This window comes from Delphinus delphis, chromosome 19 (genome assembly GCF_949987515.2).
Source record: "Delphinus delphis chromosome 19, mDelDel1.2, whole genome shotgun sequence".
Taxonomy (NCBI): Eukaryota; Metazoa; Chordata; class Mammalia; order Artiodactyla; family Delphinidae; genus Delphinus; species Delphinus delphis.
In genome coordinates, this window is record NC_082701.1 from 54,127,293 (window position 1) to 54,143,929 (window position 16,637).

Below are 16,637 nucleotides of genomic sequence, written 5' to 3' on the forward strand. Positions count from 1 at the left end.
AAATAAATAGAAATAGTAATAATAAACTTGAAAATATATCCAAACATCTACAGGCAATACCAAAATGTAAATGACACAAGGATGACAGTTAATTTTCCTATTCTTTTTTGCATTTTGTCACTTTTCCCTTTTTATAAGAAATAGTTCAGATCACATAAATATCATTTTAGATAGAGAAAAATATGCCAGCTGTCTGACGTCATCCCAGATAGCAGTGCCTCCAAGTTTACTGCTGTGCTTCAGGGCCACGGCTGCCTGTTGACTGTCTCCAGTCCACCCCTTGATGCAGGCTTACTCCGCCCACCTGTCTCCTCAGCTACCTTCAAACTGTCGAGCGTGCCCTGGAAGCTGGGGAGGTGGTGCTGATTGAAAACCTAGAGGAGTCCATCGATCCTGTGCTGGGACCCCTGCTTGGGAGAGAAGGCGTTAAGAAAGGACGGTGAGACCCAGCTATACTGCTGGCCCTTCTGAGGGGCTGGTTCACGACCCCTGGTAGAGCTGTGCACAGACCCGCTCCTCCTAGAACTTCCTCTCCTCAGCTCACATCAAGTAGGCCCCCTGAAGCACACCTTTCATTCTGCCAGAAGAGGAACATTTAGCTGCCCTCATGCCCTAGAGGCAGTTCCAGAGGAACTTCCATCAGCCAGCTCACTGGCTTGCTGCTCAACGACCCCAGTGCACTAGTCTAGAGCAGTGTTAGAGGGAAGGTGGTGAAAAAGCAGTCTGACTTTGAACCGTGAGCAGTTCATCTAAGGCAGTCGTCTGAGTTCTGAGAGCTCAGTGCTTTGTCAGCTTGATGAACCCCTGTTGCTCTGGGTGCTGGTGGCTGATCAGGGCTCAGCAAGAGTCTGGGAGGAGGAGGAGGAGGAGAAGAGGGGCAGGACAAGGGCCACAGGCACATAGGAGGGGGGTGAGAATTATCAGAAGGGAGCCTCACCCACTGCCCAGGCCATAAGCCGCCTTTTCAAGTCCTTAGGACGTGCTTATTTACTTAATTAACGATTTTCACCCGTAGAAGTAATGCTCCATCAGCCATGAGACAAAGTAAGCCCTATTGCTAGCCTATAAATCACCTTCGTGCAAACTCTAAGAAGGTTCCCCTTCCTGCAAATGCTTTACTGCCATCTGCTGGAAACGTTCCATAATGCACTCACGTACACGGACCACAAAGTGAGTGGCTCTTCCTCCAGCTGTGCCCGCAAAATCAGATGTGGTGGCTGTGGGAGAAGGTCTGTCACCCTCCACCCCTGTTCCCTGCCTGAGGGCTCAACCTAGACATGCTCGGGAGGAGTCATCTGAGTATGGCAATATTGTTTGCTGTGATTTTGCAAAAAAAACCCGTCTAGGATTCTGTCCCTGACCAAAGCTCACAGGAAGGCACTCCACCTTCACATGAGCCCTTGTGTTCCAGGTTCATTAAAATCGGAGACAAAGAGTGTGAGTACAATCCCAAGTTCCGGCTCATCCTTCACACCAAGCTGGCCAATCCTCACTACCAACCCGAGCTACAGGCTCAGGCCACCCTGATCAACTTCACTGTGACCAGGGACGGCCTGGAGGACCAGCTGCTGGCCGCTGTGGTCAGCATGGAGAGGCCAGACCTGGAGAAGCTGAAGGTGCGTCAGGTACCCAGCAAGGAAGGGAGGAAGGAGATGCCCTGCCACCAGACCTTGCCTTGTGCCCCACTCTGGGATAGGTGGGACTGTTCCTCCAGAAGCTGAGCAGCATGGTTTCACTAGAGCTCGGAGGAGTGCCAGCACCATCCAGCCACCTGGAACACCCTACTGGGAAACAGGATAGAGCAGGCTGAAGAACAGGAGGCAGGAGGCAGCTGGGAGAACCCACACTCCTGTCCAAGAGCAGGACTGGCACAGGCTGTACAGGAACATGTTTGGGCCTCTCACCACATGTGCTCCGCATCTGTGTCCAGAACTAAGTGGGGTTCAGTCCTGCAAGGGCAGTAGAAACGGATTCAGCCACTTTAGGGTAGCGTCTTAATCAGCTTGGGCTGCCATCACAAAGTACCATAGACTGTGTGGCTTGAGCAGCAGACATTTATTTTCTCACAGTCTGGAAGCTGGAAGTCTGAGTTAGGGGTCCAGTTTCTGGTGAGACCTCTCTTCCTGGCTGGTAGGTGGCCACTGTCTCACCATGTACTCATAGACCTCTTCCTTGTGTGTGCAGAGAGAGCAAGCTCTCTGATGTCTCCGCTTATAAGGGCACTAATCCCACCATGAGGACCCCATCCTCATGACCTCATTTAACCTTAATTACCTCCACCTCCAATACAGTCACATGGGGGAGGGGAGTTAGGGCTTCAACATATGAACTTGGGGGCGGGCACACTTTTGTCCATAGCAAATAGTATCCTTTTCCCCTCTCCTTAGACACGATTAGATTATAAAAGCAGGGGGATATTAGAGTGCCAGGGGGCTAATTTAAATTGAAAAGGTCAGAAAAAGATTCTATGAGGGGGTGGCATGAGCCTTTGGTTCAGAGCACCCGCAGCAGAGAGAAGAGTGAATTCTGGTTATAAAGCAAGATGGAGGCATGTGTTTTTAAGAAACAGAAGATAGGCCAGGGGTGACTGTGGCTGGGGCCTCCAACAAGAAGTGTTCTTTCCATGGATCCAAAGGCAATAATCCCAGGCGGTACAAGAGCAGAGAAAGCGCAGCTGCCTGAGGTTACATGTGCACCTACCCACAGTAAGAGGGTGCCCAGTGCTTTAGGACGTAGAACCGAACAATCAGAAAGGGAGAGGAGGTAAGATCTGCCTGGATACCAAGGCCCCGCTCCAGCCTTAAGGAGGGCTCCTGCGATCATCTTGTTGAAACTGTATAAAACCATTTCTAGTTGGTTGTTTTTTTTAAGGTCATCTATAGGAGAGCGCTTCCCTTGGGGGCCAGCAAAGTGGTGATAGACAGGACCTTCCAGAGAAGTAAAACTTGACCCCACCCTCTAACTATTCCCAGAAATAACTTCCATTTAGTGACTAGACCGTGTCCCAGCATTGTGTTAAGCCTTGTACAGCACTCCTACGAGTAGGGCCAGGGTTAACCCAGCTGAGGTTATGACGTGTTAAGAGGTAACTCAGCCCAAGGTCACATGACTAGTAACTGGTACAGTTGGGGTTCAGGTCACCTGCTGATTTTGTCTGCTTGTGGTCCCGAGCACTCTGCTATCCTGCTTCCAGTTTGCTAAGGGAAGGGATTCTGGCCCATAACCCTTTATCTATTCAGACCTACCCCGAGAACAGGATGCTCTGGGCTTCTACACCTGACTCTCCCTTATGTGATATTTGCAGTCAGATCTCACGAAGCAGCAGAATGGCTTCAAAATCACCCTCAAAACATTAGAAGACAACCTGCTTTCTCGCCTTTCCTCGGCCTCTGGGAACTTCCTGGGAGAAACGGCCTTGTTGGAGAACCTTGAGATCACCAAGCAGACCGCTGCGGAAGTTGAGAAAAAGGTAAGACCTGGCAGCCTAGGCTGGCGGACAGAGGCCCTCCTCCTGCTCCCTGAGTCCGACTTCTAGGGGAACAAAAGAGTAACAGGTGGCTCTTCCATCTTCCTGAGTGTCTCCTAGAAAGTCAAGCTAGGCAGGATTCCTGAAATGACTACCTCACATCCTGCGTTACGGAGTGCCCCCATCTCCTGGGAAATGTTCTTGACAGCTCTACTCCACAAACGTTTGACGAGTACTTACATCTGCGCAGGGCCTCGTGTTCTGTGCAGGAAATAGTCACTCACACTGACTACCTCAGTGAGTCCATGGAATTGCCCTGAAGCTAAGGAATCACACTGTTGTACAAGTTGGCTGGTTCAGGCATGATTGCACCCCGAGAAAACTCACAGCCTGCCAAAAGCTCGCAAGTCTGATTTTAATGGGAAAACTTCAACGACGTCCAGGGAAACTCAGCTCTCAAAAAAAAAAAAAACCGGTATCATCCTGCGAAACTACTTAGCATATAGCTTCCTTCCTTTGTTTCACAGTTCGGGAGACTTTTATTCCCCCTTGCGGGAATAAAAGTCTGCCCTTCCCCAGCAGACTGCTGACCCTACAGGGGCCCTTTCACATTCTCAGTCCTGCTCTTGGACCAGAAGAGGAAGTAAGTTACTGGTTCTGAGCAGGATAAGCATGTCTGTAACAGTGTCCAGGAATGATGCACCTTTGAAGGAATACCTTTATTGTCAGTTTATTGGGATTTCTCCAAATATGAGAAATAAGACTTTGTTTGAGGTAGGGACAAGTTAGGAAAAATGAAAAGTAATGATGGGCAGGGCAGACAAACCAGGTCCTACTCACTCTGAGATAACAGACAACTAAGGCTGGAATGAGAGACTGAAAGGTGGAAGGTCCAGCCTCGCCTTGTCTCCTCAGTCGCTGTGTGACCACCAGGTTTTACTGCTGGTTCTCTACGGCCTCCATGTCTCTAGAGAGGGGCATGCAAAGTTTGTAAAACAATTATGGTAGAAGCTCCACTGCCCTGGGCAGGAGAGATGGGGGAACAGAGCCCAACTCACACAGAGGGAGAAGGTCAGAGATGGAATGGACCTCCTCTCTGTCTTTATCCTTTTCTTTAAAGTCAATGAACAATTATTGAGCACCTGCTGTGTGCCAGGCTTTTTGTATGCAGCCTTTTATTCTTTTGTTGTTTCTTTTCTTTTTGTCTTCTTTCTCTTTCTCATTCATTCATCCAATGAATACTTGGTTGGAAGCTGTTATATTCCAAATTCCATGGCAGAAGGTGGGGGTACCACAAGGAGGCCAAGAATCCCAGGCTTCCAGGACCTGGTCCTCTAAGGGAGAAGGACAGGCAATTACAAAACTGTGATGAGGGCTGTGGGAGAGGAAGCATGGGGAGTCATGAACACACAGAGGAAGAGCACTCAACCCATTTTGGGTTAGCAGTAGAAGGATGTTTCCCTTTAGTATGAGTGGAACATTGAGAGATTGTAGAGGGGATGGAAGTAGTCAATGGAGATGAGGCATGAAAGGGAGGCTGGCTCCATCACAAAGGATTTTGTAGACCATGCTAAGAAGTGTGGGCTGTAGATGGGAGCTAGGGTTCCTGAAAGAGGTGGGTTTTTTTCCCTCTTTAGACAAGAGAGTAACATGATCAGATCTGTGCTTTAGGAAGATCACTCCAGCTCCAATCCAGAGGAGAGCTTGGGGAAGCAGGAGGCAGAGAAAGCAGGAGGAGGTACAGTAATTCAGATTAGAAGTGATGGCATTCTGAAGTAGGGCTGGCAGTGATGGTACAAAGAAGTGGGCAAATTCAAGAGCTATGGGCAACTTCAAGGAGATAGAATTGGAAAACTTGTTAACTGATTGGATATGATTATATATGGATAAAAGTATTGTCGAGGAAATGTCTCAGTTCCAGGAATAAACATCTAGATAGGTATTGGTGCCAACACCTGAGAGAAGAGAGCATAAGTGGATTTGGGGGTGAGAAGAAATGATGATTTTAGTTTATGTCATGTTGAGTTTGAAATGCCTCTGGGCCATGCACATGAGAACATCCTGTGGGTTTTGGGATATATGATCTTGGCTGGTGATAGAGTGCTGAGACTTTTTAGTGAGTAGTTGATTGTTGAAACTTTAGGAGTGGGTGAAGTCTCCTGGGAGGTGTGTGTGCAGTGATAAGACTGGGAATAGAGCACTGAAGTATATTAATACATTTCAGGACAAGTACAGAAGATGGAAAGCATGGAATAGAGCAGAGGTGGGAGGAAAAGCAGGTAAATAAGGCACTATGAAAGAAAGCATTTCAGGAAGGGATGTCAGTGGTGTCAAATGACGCTGAGAACGCAAATAAGATACAGCTGAGATGTATCCACTGAATTTTGCAAAAGGGAGTTATCAATAATCTTGAGGAGAATGGTTTCCATGAAGTAGCAGAAGCAGAAGCCAGACTGCCTTAGAATGAGAGTAAATGGGAGTTGAGAAAGGGGAAGTGAGTATAGACAACTCTTTAAAGAAGCCAGACTGTAAAATGGTAGAAAGAGAAAGGATTGTAACTTAAGGAGGGCATAGCATCCTTGGAGGATTTTTCTCCAAGATGGCAGAGACTGAGCTTACTAAGATCCTAGCTGGACATTGGAGGATGCATGGATTGTAAAGGAAAAGGAGCCATTGAGAAGAAGAGTTGAATGTACAGAAATGAGAAGTAGTGATCAGTACAATGGGGTACATAAGAAATCAGGGGAAATGTAATTCAGGTCACTGATGAAGAGCTTATCTTTAGAAATATGGAGAGTTAATTCCAATATAATGGGGGAGAGGGGGCAAACATGAATCTACAAATGGTCCATAAGTCGATGTGAGCAATGGGGTCAGGGGGGTCAGAAAATTAAGGGAGTGGGAGGGAAGGCAGAATTAAGGAAACCCCTTCCTGATGGTCCCTATACAATACATCTGTGAAAGCATGAGTCATAGTCATGGTCATCTGCTTAGAATGAGGGGATGGTGGTGATGTAGGGTGCTTGGGGAAAGGAGTGAAGGTTTACAATAGTTGTTGTGGGAGACGAGAATGAAAGTTGACTAAGGACATAGATTAATGCACAGCATTAAGGACCCAGGTGAGCATGGACAGTATGAATCTGTGGTAACACAATCTGAGCAATTATGTGATTTTTATTCCATTCCACTCCATCCTGAGAATCTTTGTCTTTTAACTACTGAATTTGACCAATTTACATTTACTAACATTACTGATATAGTTGGATTTCTTTCTAGTATCTCAATTTGTACTTTCTTTTAACCATGCTTTTTGTTTATTTTTTCTCCTTTCTTGATTTTTCTCTATCGTCCTCTTTAATCCTTTGCTGATTTTAAAGTTATTTACTCTATTTTATTAATTAACCTTGTTTCACTTATATATGAGAAATATATTTCATTTTATATGTGACTTAACAATATATGTATTGACTTAACAAAGTCTAAAATTAATCACTATATCTAGCCTCTTCCAAAACAATATTAGGACGTTAGAATACTTGGTCATTTTTTCCATCTTCTGCTACTGTTTTATAACACTTGAGTTCCACCTTGCTTTTATCTACTACTTCCAAACTGATCATGTTTTTTATAATATATTTTTTTGGGCCGCACCACATGGCATGTGGGATCTTAGTTCCCTGACCAGGGATCCAACCTGTGCCCCCTGTAGTGGAAGCATGGAGTCTTAACCCTGGACCACGAGGGAAGTCCCCAGCAGGCTTTGTTATTTAGATTGACCGTATATTTAAGGAATTCTTGCATCTCATTTATTCCTTTTGGATTCAGTTTTCTTGTGATTGAAACAAATAATTACTTCTTCAGCAGCCTGTGGATAGTAAGCTGTCTTTGACATTGACTGCTTCTTCAAAGTAAAATCTCTGGTCTTTAATCAATTTTGGAAAATTCTTAACTATTATAGCTCAAATATTGCCTCTCTCTCTCTATTCTGTACTCATTTCTGTTAAACGTATTTCTTTTTCTTTTTTTTTAGATGTATTTTAAATCTTTTCATTTTATCTGCCAAGTCTCAACCTCTTTTACATATTTTCCATCTTTATTTCTCTCTGAGCTGCTTGTGTAACAATTTCCTCAGAATTTATCTTTTAGTTTGCTTATTCTCTTTCAACTCAAGTCCATTATTTAACCAGTCACTGAGTTTTCCATTTTAATAACTGTATTCTTGTTTTTAGAAGTTCTATTTAGTTCTTTTTCAGATAATGTCTGTTTTTTTTTATAATGTCCTGATTTTATGCTTTCTTTTATCTGTACTGCTTTTAAACACAATTAGCTAATGGTAGGTAGTTCAATCATCTTCTGTTCTTGGGATGCTAATCTTTCTGGGATTTTTTTTTGGTGGGGGAGGTAGGGGGTCTTCTAATTGTCCCCTTTGGTAACACTTCCTCCTGAAGTTTGTAATTGTTTATTGAGAGCTCATCTTCAGTAGTGATCATTGTTTTTTCCTGTAGGACTCTCATGAATTATCAGTAGTTTCACTGTATGCTGGAGCATGACAGGTCATACTGAGGTTGTATTTAATAGCATGTTCTTACAGAATCCCTGTCTGATGCTTAGGTCTCTTTTCTCATTTTTACCTCCGATAAATTTTCTGAAAATAGACCTCCATTGAAAGAGATCTTCTTTGTGAATTTACATATTAACTCATAAAAATTAAGAAAACAGAAAATTAGAGTATGCTGCTTTTACTGGATTCCATTGCCTAGAATTCTGGCTTATTTTTCAAGTTGTGTGTGTGTGTGTGTGTTTGTGTGTATCTCCCACATGTCCCCACTGGAGGGGCTGACACTTTCACCTTGTGAAGGACTAGGAGTGTGTCATCTCTTCCTCACTCAAGCTCAGTTAAGGAAAACCATGGCAGCTTTCTACCCTCTAGCTGCTCCCCCCATCCCGGTCCACCCACCGCACACACAGACACAATGTGCTTACACAGAGAGGCCACGCTGATTCTCAGGTAGCCCTGGTTGGTTTGAACAATGGACCACTATTGATTTTTCTAACAGGTGCAGGAGGCCAAGGTGACGGAGGTGAACATCAACGAGGCCCGGGAACACTATCGGCCGGCAGCTGCCCGGGCCTCTCTGCTCTACTTCATCATGAATGACCTCAGCAGGATCCACCCGATGTACCAATTTTCTCTCAAGGTGACTTACACCTGGAATTTTCTGAATAGTCATAATTCAGCAGTGTAATACCGCCAGTGCAGCTCTCCATGAGGGTTTATCTATGTGTTTCATTAGCTGTGGCAGCTGTTTAAGATCAAATCCAGGAGAGCAGCTACATTGCCTTACAGTCCTCGTCTCCTTAATTGGGTCTTTCATGACTCATTGGTTATTTGGCTAGAACAGCAGGAGAGACCACAGCAGGTCTTGGCCTCACTCACTAAGTACATATATTACAGCAGGAACTATGCTTACTGAAAGTGTGGAAGAGGATACCAAGAAACATGAGAAGTGACCCCTGCCCCAAAGAGCTTAAAATCTAATCGGGATGATCAAATGTGCATGTCATTTTTATCAGTTAAAACCAAAGCAGGCCATGATAATAGTCCAACTTTAAATTACTTTCCTTATTACCCTAATATCCTCAAAGCTACTGCTTTATGGTTACTGAGATATTTCTAAAACCAAAGACGTTAGCAAATTGTAAGTGCTGACTAAGCTTATCTTACTCATGAAAAAATAAAGACCTATAAATTTTAAGTACATCTCTGAAAGTATATCTTTCTCCCCTAAGGCATTCACCAAACAACCACAACTGAAGAGGCCTTAGGGAGTGTGGAGCATTTCTGAACAACTTCTCTGGTTTAACCCAACAAACAGAGAGGAGACACACACACACACATTCAGAGCACACACCTCATTCTGTGAAGCTCAGCTGCCATATGGAGGCCAGGGTGTGGGGATGAGGTGAGGGCCTCCACTACCTGGAACTCATTCAGTTGGAGATGGCATTCCATCCTGTCCCAATCCCCTTCCCTCAACTCAGAGTCTCTGCAGATTAAGTGAACTGTGTTTGTAATATTTTATGTTTATAAATGAAATCCAATACTTGGCATTATATTCAGGCCAAAGCCCCATATGAAAGAATTATAAAAGATTTTAAAACAGTATAAAAGTTAGCATGATAAGCCTAATAACTACGGGATCACTTCCATAGTTCTGAGAGTAGTTGAAATCCACCTCAGTGACTCTTTCTGACAAAAGGAGATTAGATGAGGCACATGAAAATATGTGTTCAAAACAAACAAAACAAAACAAACAAAAAAAAACAAGAAGACTGGAAATCTGCATAGCCAAAAATTGAAAAGACCCAATTATATCTTAATTTTTATTTTCTTTAATGATTCATTCTATTCATATCACATTCAAAATGCAGCATTCCTAATATTAATTTTTTATAAATAGTCTATATCTAAGTTTAAAACAATGGAAAATTGATTCATATGATTTTTATTTCATATTATACCCATAATGTATAGTTCAGAAGATGTAACCAAAGCAGGCTCTGCTCCCACCATTGCAGCAAGGGTCCATAAGAAAAAAGCACATGTAAGTGGACTCACCAAACGATGCAGAATTACTAGAAAGAAAAACAAGGAACACCTGATGTTCTGATCATTACCAAAAGGAAAAGTAATTAATTGAAAATATTCTGCGTGCCTATTATGTACAAGGGTCTCTTCTAGACAGCAAAGTTGTACATGATATTGAATGTACCATTGGGAATTTTATAATCTAGATGCAGGGATCCCCAACCCCCTGGTCCGCGGCCTGTTAGGAACCAGGCCACACAGCAGGAGGTGAACGGCAGGCGAGCAAGCAAAGCTTCATCTGCCGCTCCCCATCACTCGCATTACCGCCTGAACCACCCCCCACCCCACCACCCCCCATCTGGGGAAAATCTGTCTTCCACGAAACTGGTGCCAAAAATGTTGGGGACGGCTGACCTAGAGGATAGAATCATCCATCCTAACTGGTTATCCTTGACTGTGTTTACTTTCCAACAAAACTTATTGGATTTAATTTAATTATTTTGGCCACTGGACATTTAGTTTTCACTGACTTAAACTGTCGGCTCTTCTCTATATGCCCCATAGCTTTGCCCACTTTGTGACAACGTAGTAATTTATATGAGCCAATTAAGACGAGCTTAGCAAACTAAGACAAGAGTTTTCTTGTTGCCGCTGTACCTTCTTGGCAGATTATGCTGGGAAAACATTTCTGTGGCTGGCAAATCGTAATACTCATCACAGGTAGTACTACTAGCTACATACACAGAGCTGTGTAAATTACCAGTGTCCTACCTCCTGTCCCCAGGCCTTCAACATCGTCTTCCAGAAGGCTGTGGAGAAGGCTGCTCCCGATGAGAGCCTCAAGGAACGGGTGGCCAATCTAATAGACAGCATCACCTTCTCTATGTACCAGTACACCACCCGTGGGCTCTTTGAGTGTGATAAGCTGACCTACCTTTCCCAGCTCACCTTTCAGGTAAAAGTGGATTGAAGAAATTTCCAGAAAACAGGTCACTGTATATGCCCAACCAGCAGGTGTAAAGAAACTTTCTTCTCTTAACATCAGTTTCCATTGTCTGTGAAGACTTTTGCGCTCTAAGCAGAGGCATCAGATAAGAAGGTCCAATATGGTGCACACATGCTGCCCCCACCATTGTCCCACTCATGGCAGACGTGCTTAATCAACCATTTTACTTTTTCTTGGTGATCCTGGATGATCTAAGATCCTCCTCAACAGAGCCCTCCAGCAGCCACTACCAATCAATCCCAACTAGCACTGAGGATGAAACTGAATGGCCCTACTAATAACTAGATACTTTTTGAGATGCAGTAAGAACTTTGTTAGAGTATCCCTAATTATTTATTTACCTTTAAGGTTGCAAGTTTAATGTCCAAACCTTCCCCCAGAATAAGACATTGCAAATGTCCTTCTATAGCCATAGCAGCCTTGGCCTTAGAAAACTCCTTAAGAACGCTGGTTCTCAAAGGCTTGAGAGCATCAGGGCTTCCAGTGTTAATAAGAAACCCTTGCCTTCTGCTTATTCTCAACATCAGAAAACCATGGAAATTTATTCCCTTGCATCTATCTAATCATTTAGGATTGGGATTTTTTTTTTCATATATAAATTAGAAGCACAGACCAGATTATCCTGTAGGTCTCTTCCAATTCTAAAAGTCAGATATTCCATAATCACTCCTGCGCTGACTCTGTTTGCACGTTCCGAAGCCTAAATTCACGGGGGAATGTTAGTGTGACTTATCCCTCTCACCCTCTGTGTTCCCCTCTCCAGCCCAGATGACAGCTTGGCCATCACAGAAGGAACTTGAGCCCCAGCACAGACACATTTCCCTCCTGCCACTCATTTACCCCAAACCCTAAGGAGCTTCCACCCCCAGCTCTCACTCCACTCCCCTCATAAATATTTCAACCTTGTTTTACAAGGGCTTCTTCACCTCACCTGCTATTTCTAGCCTGTTTTCTCCTTAAAAGACTTTTCCTCAAACTAACCAAATTATTTTTTCTTCGTGAGTATTCCCATCTGTAAGTTTTCAGCGGAGAATGCCATCTGAAAGGAGCAGAACAATTTCCTGAGCGCCTCTCAGCGTGAATTTTTAGTTCTAACCCAGCCGAGTGCTTTGCACCACCTGCCCAACGCACCGCACTGATTCCCCCCCAAGCCTCTGCACTTTCCACTGCCCCCGCCCCACGGAAATCTTGTCTAAATCTTCCCATCGCTTAGCATCTCTAAAACCCAATTCAGGACCACTTAGAGAAAGTTGAGCCAAATTCATCCCCCGCCCCTGCCTGCTGGCCACTCCCCCGTTCTGGAACACCGTTAGCAGTGCTGATTCACATGTGCACTTCTATTTCGCATGTGTTCATCCGTTACTTTGACAGCCTCCTCAAATCATGGCATTTGCATGTGTCATCTTCTCTGTGAGATTGTAGGAAGGTACTTCATGGCATTTATGATGGATCCATGAAGTCCTTGCTTGACAAGATACAGTTATTCACTGTGTGCATTTAACTCATGCTGATATTTGGGGTGAAGTCAGTTGCACCCAAAGGTGATTTGCACAGACATACACTTTCTCCCACTTCATCCTCTTTCAACAACCAAAATTGACAGGCGGGCTCTAGCGTTAGAAGTGGCACTAGTTACACTGAGTGACAACCCCAGAGATCTCTGGGACCCATGACTGCCGCCAGCTAAAGAACTGCAGCACTGTCCTCCCACATTGCAGATTCTCCTCCTGAACCAGGAAGTCAGTGCAGCAGAGTTGGACTTCCTGCTTCGATCTCCAGTGCAGACAGACGTCACCAGTCCCGTGGAGTTCCTCTCCCATCAGGCCTGGGGTGGCATCAAGGTCAGTACCAGCCCCTAGGGAGAAAGTCACGTTCTCCTCTCCTGGAGTGTTTTCCTGACATTTGTCCCCAGGAAACCAGCAGGGGTGTGTTTGGGGGCTCACCATGAGCTGTGTTAAACATTGGTGCGTCCGTCCCTTTGTCTGCACCCCATGGCAGCACTCCCCCTTCCCAGGCCTACGGGGAAGGCTTTGCAGAGCAGGAGCAGGTGCGTGTACTTGTGCGTGGGCTTTGCCTCCAGGATGTTAGGGAACAGAAGGACCCTGTGAGTGTTTCTGACTCAGCGGAGCTGCCTTCCACCTGCCAGCGCTCAGGGCCGGAATGCGGGCTCCTCTGTGAGGCCAGGGCTGGGGTGGAGACGCTGCGCAAGCATTTCCGTGGAGTGGACAGGTGCCAGGCCTCTGCCAGCCGTCCATCTCCCCGTGGGTCCTGACGGCCTCAAAGCAAGGAACGCGTTCCAGCCTGGGGTTCTCAGTGGTTAATAATAGCTCACATTTATCGAGCACCTTAAAACTTCACTACCTTATTTTATTCTCATGTTCACCTGGGCAATAGGTATTACTTTTTCCCACTTAACATGTAAGAAAAGTGAGATCATTCATCTTATAAGCAGCAGATCCAGGAATCGAGTTCTGGTCTGTCTGATGGCAAAATCCATCTTCCTTCCATGTTATCTAGCTTAGTTTCATTGGGATTCTACGAACATCAAAAAGATCACAAGCTATGAGCTCCTTTCAGTAGGGACCACGCCTGCATTCACAGGGCTGAGCAGTAAGCGTGGACCGGGTGACCACCAGCCCCAGAGTCTAGACGCACTCTCCAGGTGGGAGGAGGTCCAGTCCCCACCTGCAGGAGCCCCACGGCAGGTGCTGTTGCCGTGTGAAGATGGCACCTGCACAAAGTGAATCCTATTTATAACCTTCCATGTCTGCTGGCTTTCCTACATGTTCTGTAGCACAAGGAAGTCTGAGTCTGAAGTAATATGATTGTCTCTCTTTTTCTAAAATTTTTTGAGACAATGATTCACGTGCAATTATAATAAATAACAGAGATTCTTTGTACCCCATTCCCCACAGTGGTCACATCTAGCTTTCCTGTAGCACAATATCACATCCAGGAAGCTGACATTGATACAATCCACTACTCTATTCTGATTACACCTGTTTTTCATGCACGTGTGTGTGTGTGTTTAGTTTTATCACACACATTTATCATGTAATCACCACCACAGTCAAGACCCAGAAAACTCCGTCTGGTGTGTATGTCACCCTGTTATAGAAACAACAACCTCCTCCCTCCCCCAATTCCTAATGCCTGGCAACCACTAATCTGTACTCCATTTGTATAATTTTGTCGTTTCAAGGATGTTATATAAATGGAATTATACAGTATGTAACCTTTGGGGACTGGCTTGATCACTCAGCATAACTCCCTTGAGATCCATCCAAGTTGATTTACTTTATAACAAAACCCCAGCACTTAATCATTTATGTACGTGCTGCCCTCTTCAAAGGAGTCATCTTGGGAAATGCTGCCATTGCCCAAAATGTTTTTCTAACTTTTTTTCAGAGTCTGTAGCTCTTCTTTTAATCATCTTTAGGGCTATGTCTAAATCAAGAGTCAAACTTTTTCTGCACAGGGTCACATAGCAAATATCTAGGCTTTGAGGGCCACACTCTGTCACAGCTATTCAACTCTGCCAAAGTCACACACCATAGGTAAGCAAATGGAAATGGCTGAGTTCCAATAAAACTTTATTTACAAACACAGATGGTGGGCCAGATTGTCCCTGCAGGCCACAGTTTTCTGACCCCTCATCTAAATAATAGAGGTGTGATTTTTTATATATTAGCTCCGTTTGTCATTCTGAACCCAGTCTGGCAAATGAGAAGGAGAATAATATGTTGGGAAAGAAACAAAGCGGAACTCCATTCACAATAGCAACCAAAAATCACAAAGTTATAAAATGCCTAAGAATAATTATAATAAGTGCAGAGCATATGTGTGGAAAACCATCAGCTTTTCTAGGCTACATAAGATAAGATATGAATGAATAGATGCAATCTAGAGTAGCACTGTCCAAAAGAACTATATTGCACGTCACATGTGTCATTTAAATTTTTCTAGTAGCCACATTAAAAATGCAAAATGAAAAAAATGTAAAATGAAATTGATGAAAGTAATTTTAATAATATATTTTCCTTAACCCAATACAGCAAAAATATTATCATTTTAATATGTAACTGTCACAAAAGTTATAAGTGAAATATTTTATATTTTTGTAAAAGTCTGAATTCTGGTGTGTATTTTTTGCACTTATAACACATATCAATTCAGATGCTAAATCTTCATCAGAAATACTTGATTTGAATTTAGATTTTATAAAATTTAGAGTTAAAACATTTGATTCATATACCCAAGTTGTTTCAAACATACTTCAAAGTTCTCCAATTACTAAAGCAATTTCCAGTTTCTAAACTTAAATTTTAAAATAATTAAAATTAACAAATAAAGAATAAATGTGTTAAAATTTGTAAAAAAGTAAACAAATAACTAAATAAATAATATGAAGGAAAAAATCGACTATACCAAAAAACAGAATAAATGTGTTAAATTTTTTAAAAAACATAAATAAATAAAATGCAAATAAAAATCCTGTTCTTCAGTCATACTGGCCACATTTCATTTGCTCAATACTCACATGTGGCCAATGGCCACCTGCTGGGAAGTATGGCCCCAGAGCTTGAGAATAATGACTCAGAGTCTGATGCTCGTATGGAAAATAAATTCTGGGAAGCAGTTCTAAATGAGCCCATTTGCAGAACTGGAGCAATGATGGAGATGGACCAGTTAACCCAGGCTCTGGAGTCAGACATTCCTGGGTTCAGGTTCAGGTTTGAGTGTGTGTGGCCTCTGACAGGTTATCTCTGTTTCCTTATCTGTTATGCCAGACACATAAATGTTCAGTAAATGGAAACCGATTATGGTTGGGGTTATGGCTGTTCTATTTGTCTCCTACAATGGCCATAACAAAGTGCCACAGGCTGGGTGGCTTAAAAACACAGCATTTATTCCGCCAGAGTTCTGGAGGCTAGAAGTGTGAAATTAAGGTGTTGGCAGGTCATGCTCCCTCCAGAGCCTCAGGGAGAAGACCCTTTCTTGCCTCTTCCAGCTTCTGGAAGCCCCAGGCACTCCTGGTTTGTGGCAGGACCACTCAGATCTCTGCCTCCGTCTCCACGGTCCCTACATGGCCGTCTTCCCTCTGTGTCTCTGCGTCTCTTCTCTTCTTATAAGAGCATCAGTCACAATGGATCAGAGCCCACCCTCCTGACCTCATCTTAACAGGATCACACCTGCAAAGAGCCTATTTATTCCCAAATAAGATCACATTCAGAAATCTGGGAGGCTACTTCTTCAACATATCTTTCTGGGGCATACAGTTCACCTTATCACAGTTATGGTTATTAATTACCCAGCTATAAGGTGTATATATGCTGTGGTTGACATGGGCTGTGCCTGATAGAATTTGTCCATTGAAGGAAAACCTTTGAGGAATGGTGAGTTGCCAAGTTGGGCTCAGTCCAGTTGCTTTTCTCTCTGTTATCCCACAAAGCCATCTGCAGCAAAAGTCATAAAGAATAAGTGATTCAAAAGCACTCTTCACTGCTTTCATTTTCCGTAGCTCAACTCCGAAAGCGACTTGGTGCAATTTGATTCCATCCCCCTTTGGTTTGCTT

The 16,637-nt window shown here is 43.9% G+C and overlaps 1 protein-coding gene across 1 annotated transcript in view; it reads left to right on the forward strand.

Moving 5' to 3' along the window:
* Nucleotides 1–16,637, forward strand: part of DNAH9 (dynein axonemal heavy chain 9) — a 298,998-nt gene that overhangs the window by 237,612 nt on the left and 44,749 nt on the right. The window contains exons 54-59 of the mRNA XM_059997406.1: nt 317–439; nt 1,412–1,616; nt 3,305–3,469; nt 8,524–8,664; nt 10,840–11,010; nt 12,780–12,902. Coding sequence (XP_059853389.1) covers nt 317–439; nt 1,412–1,616; nt 3,305–3,469; nt 8,524–8,664; nt 10,840–11,010; nt 12,780–12,902 — 928 coding nt within the window. The remainder of the gene's footprint in view (nt 1–316; nt 440–1,411; nt 1,617–3,304; nt 3,470–8,523; nt 8,665–10,839; nt 11,011–12,779; nt 12,903–16,637) is intronic.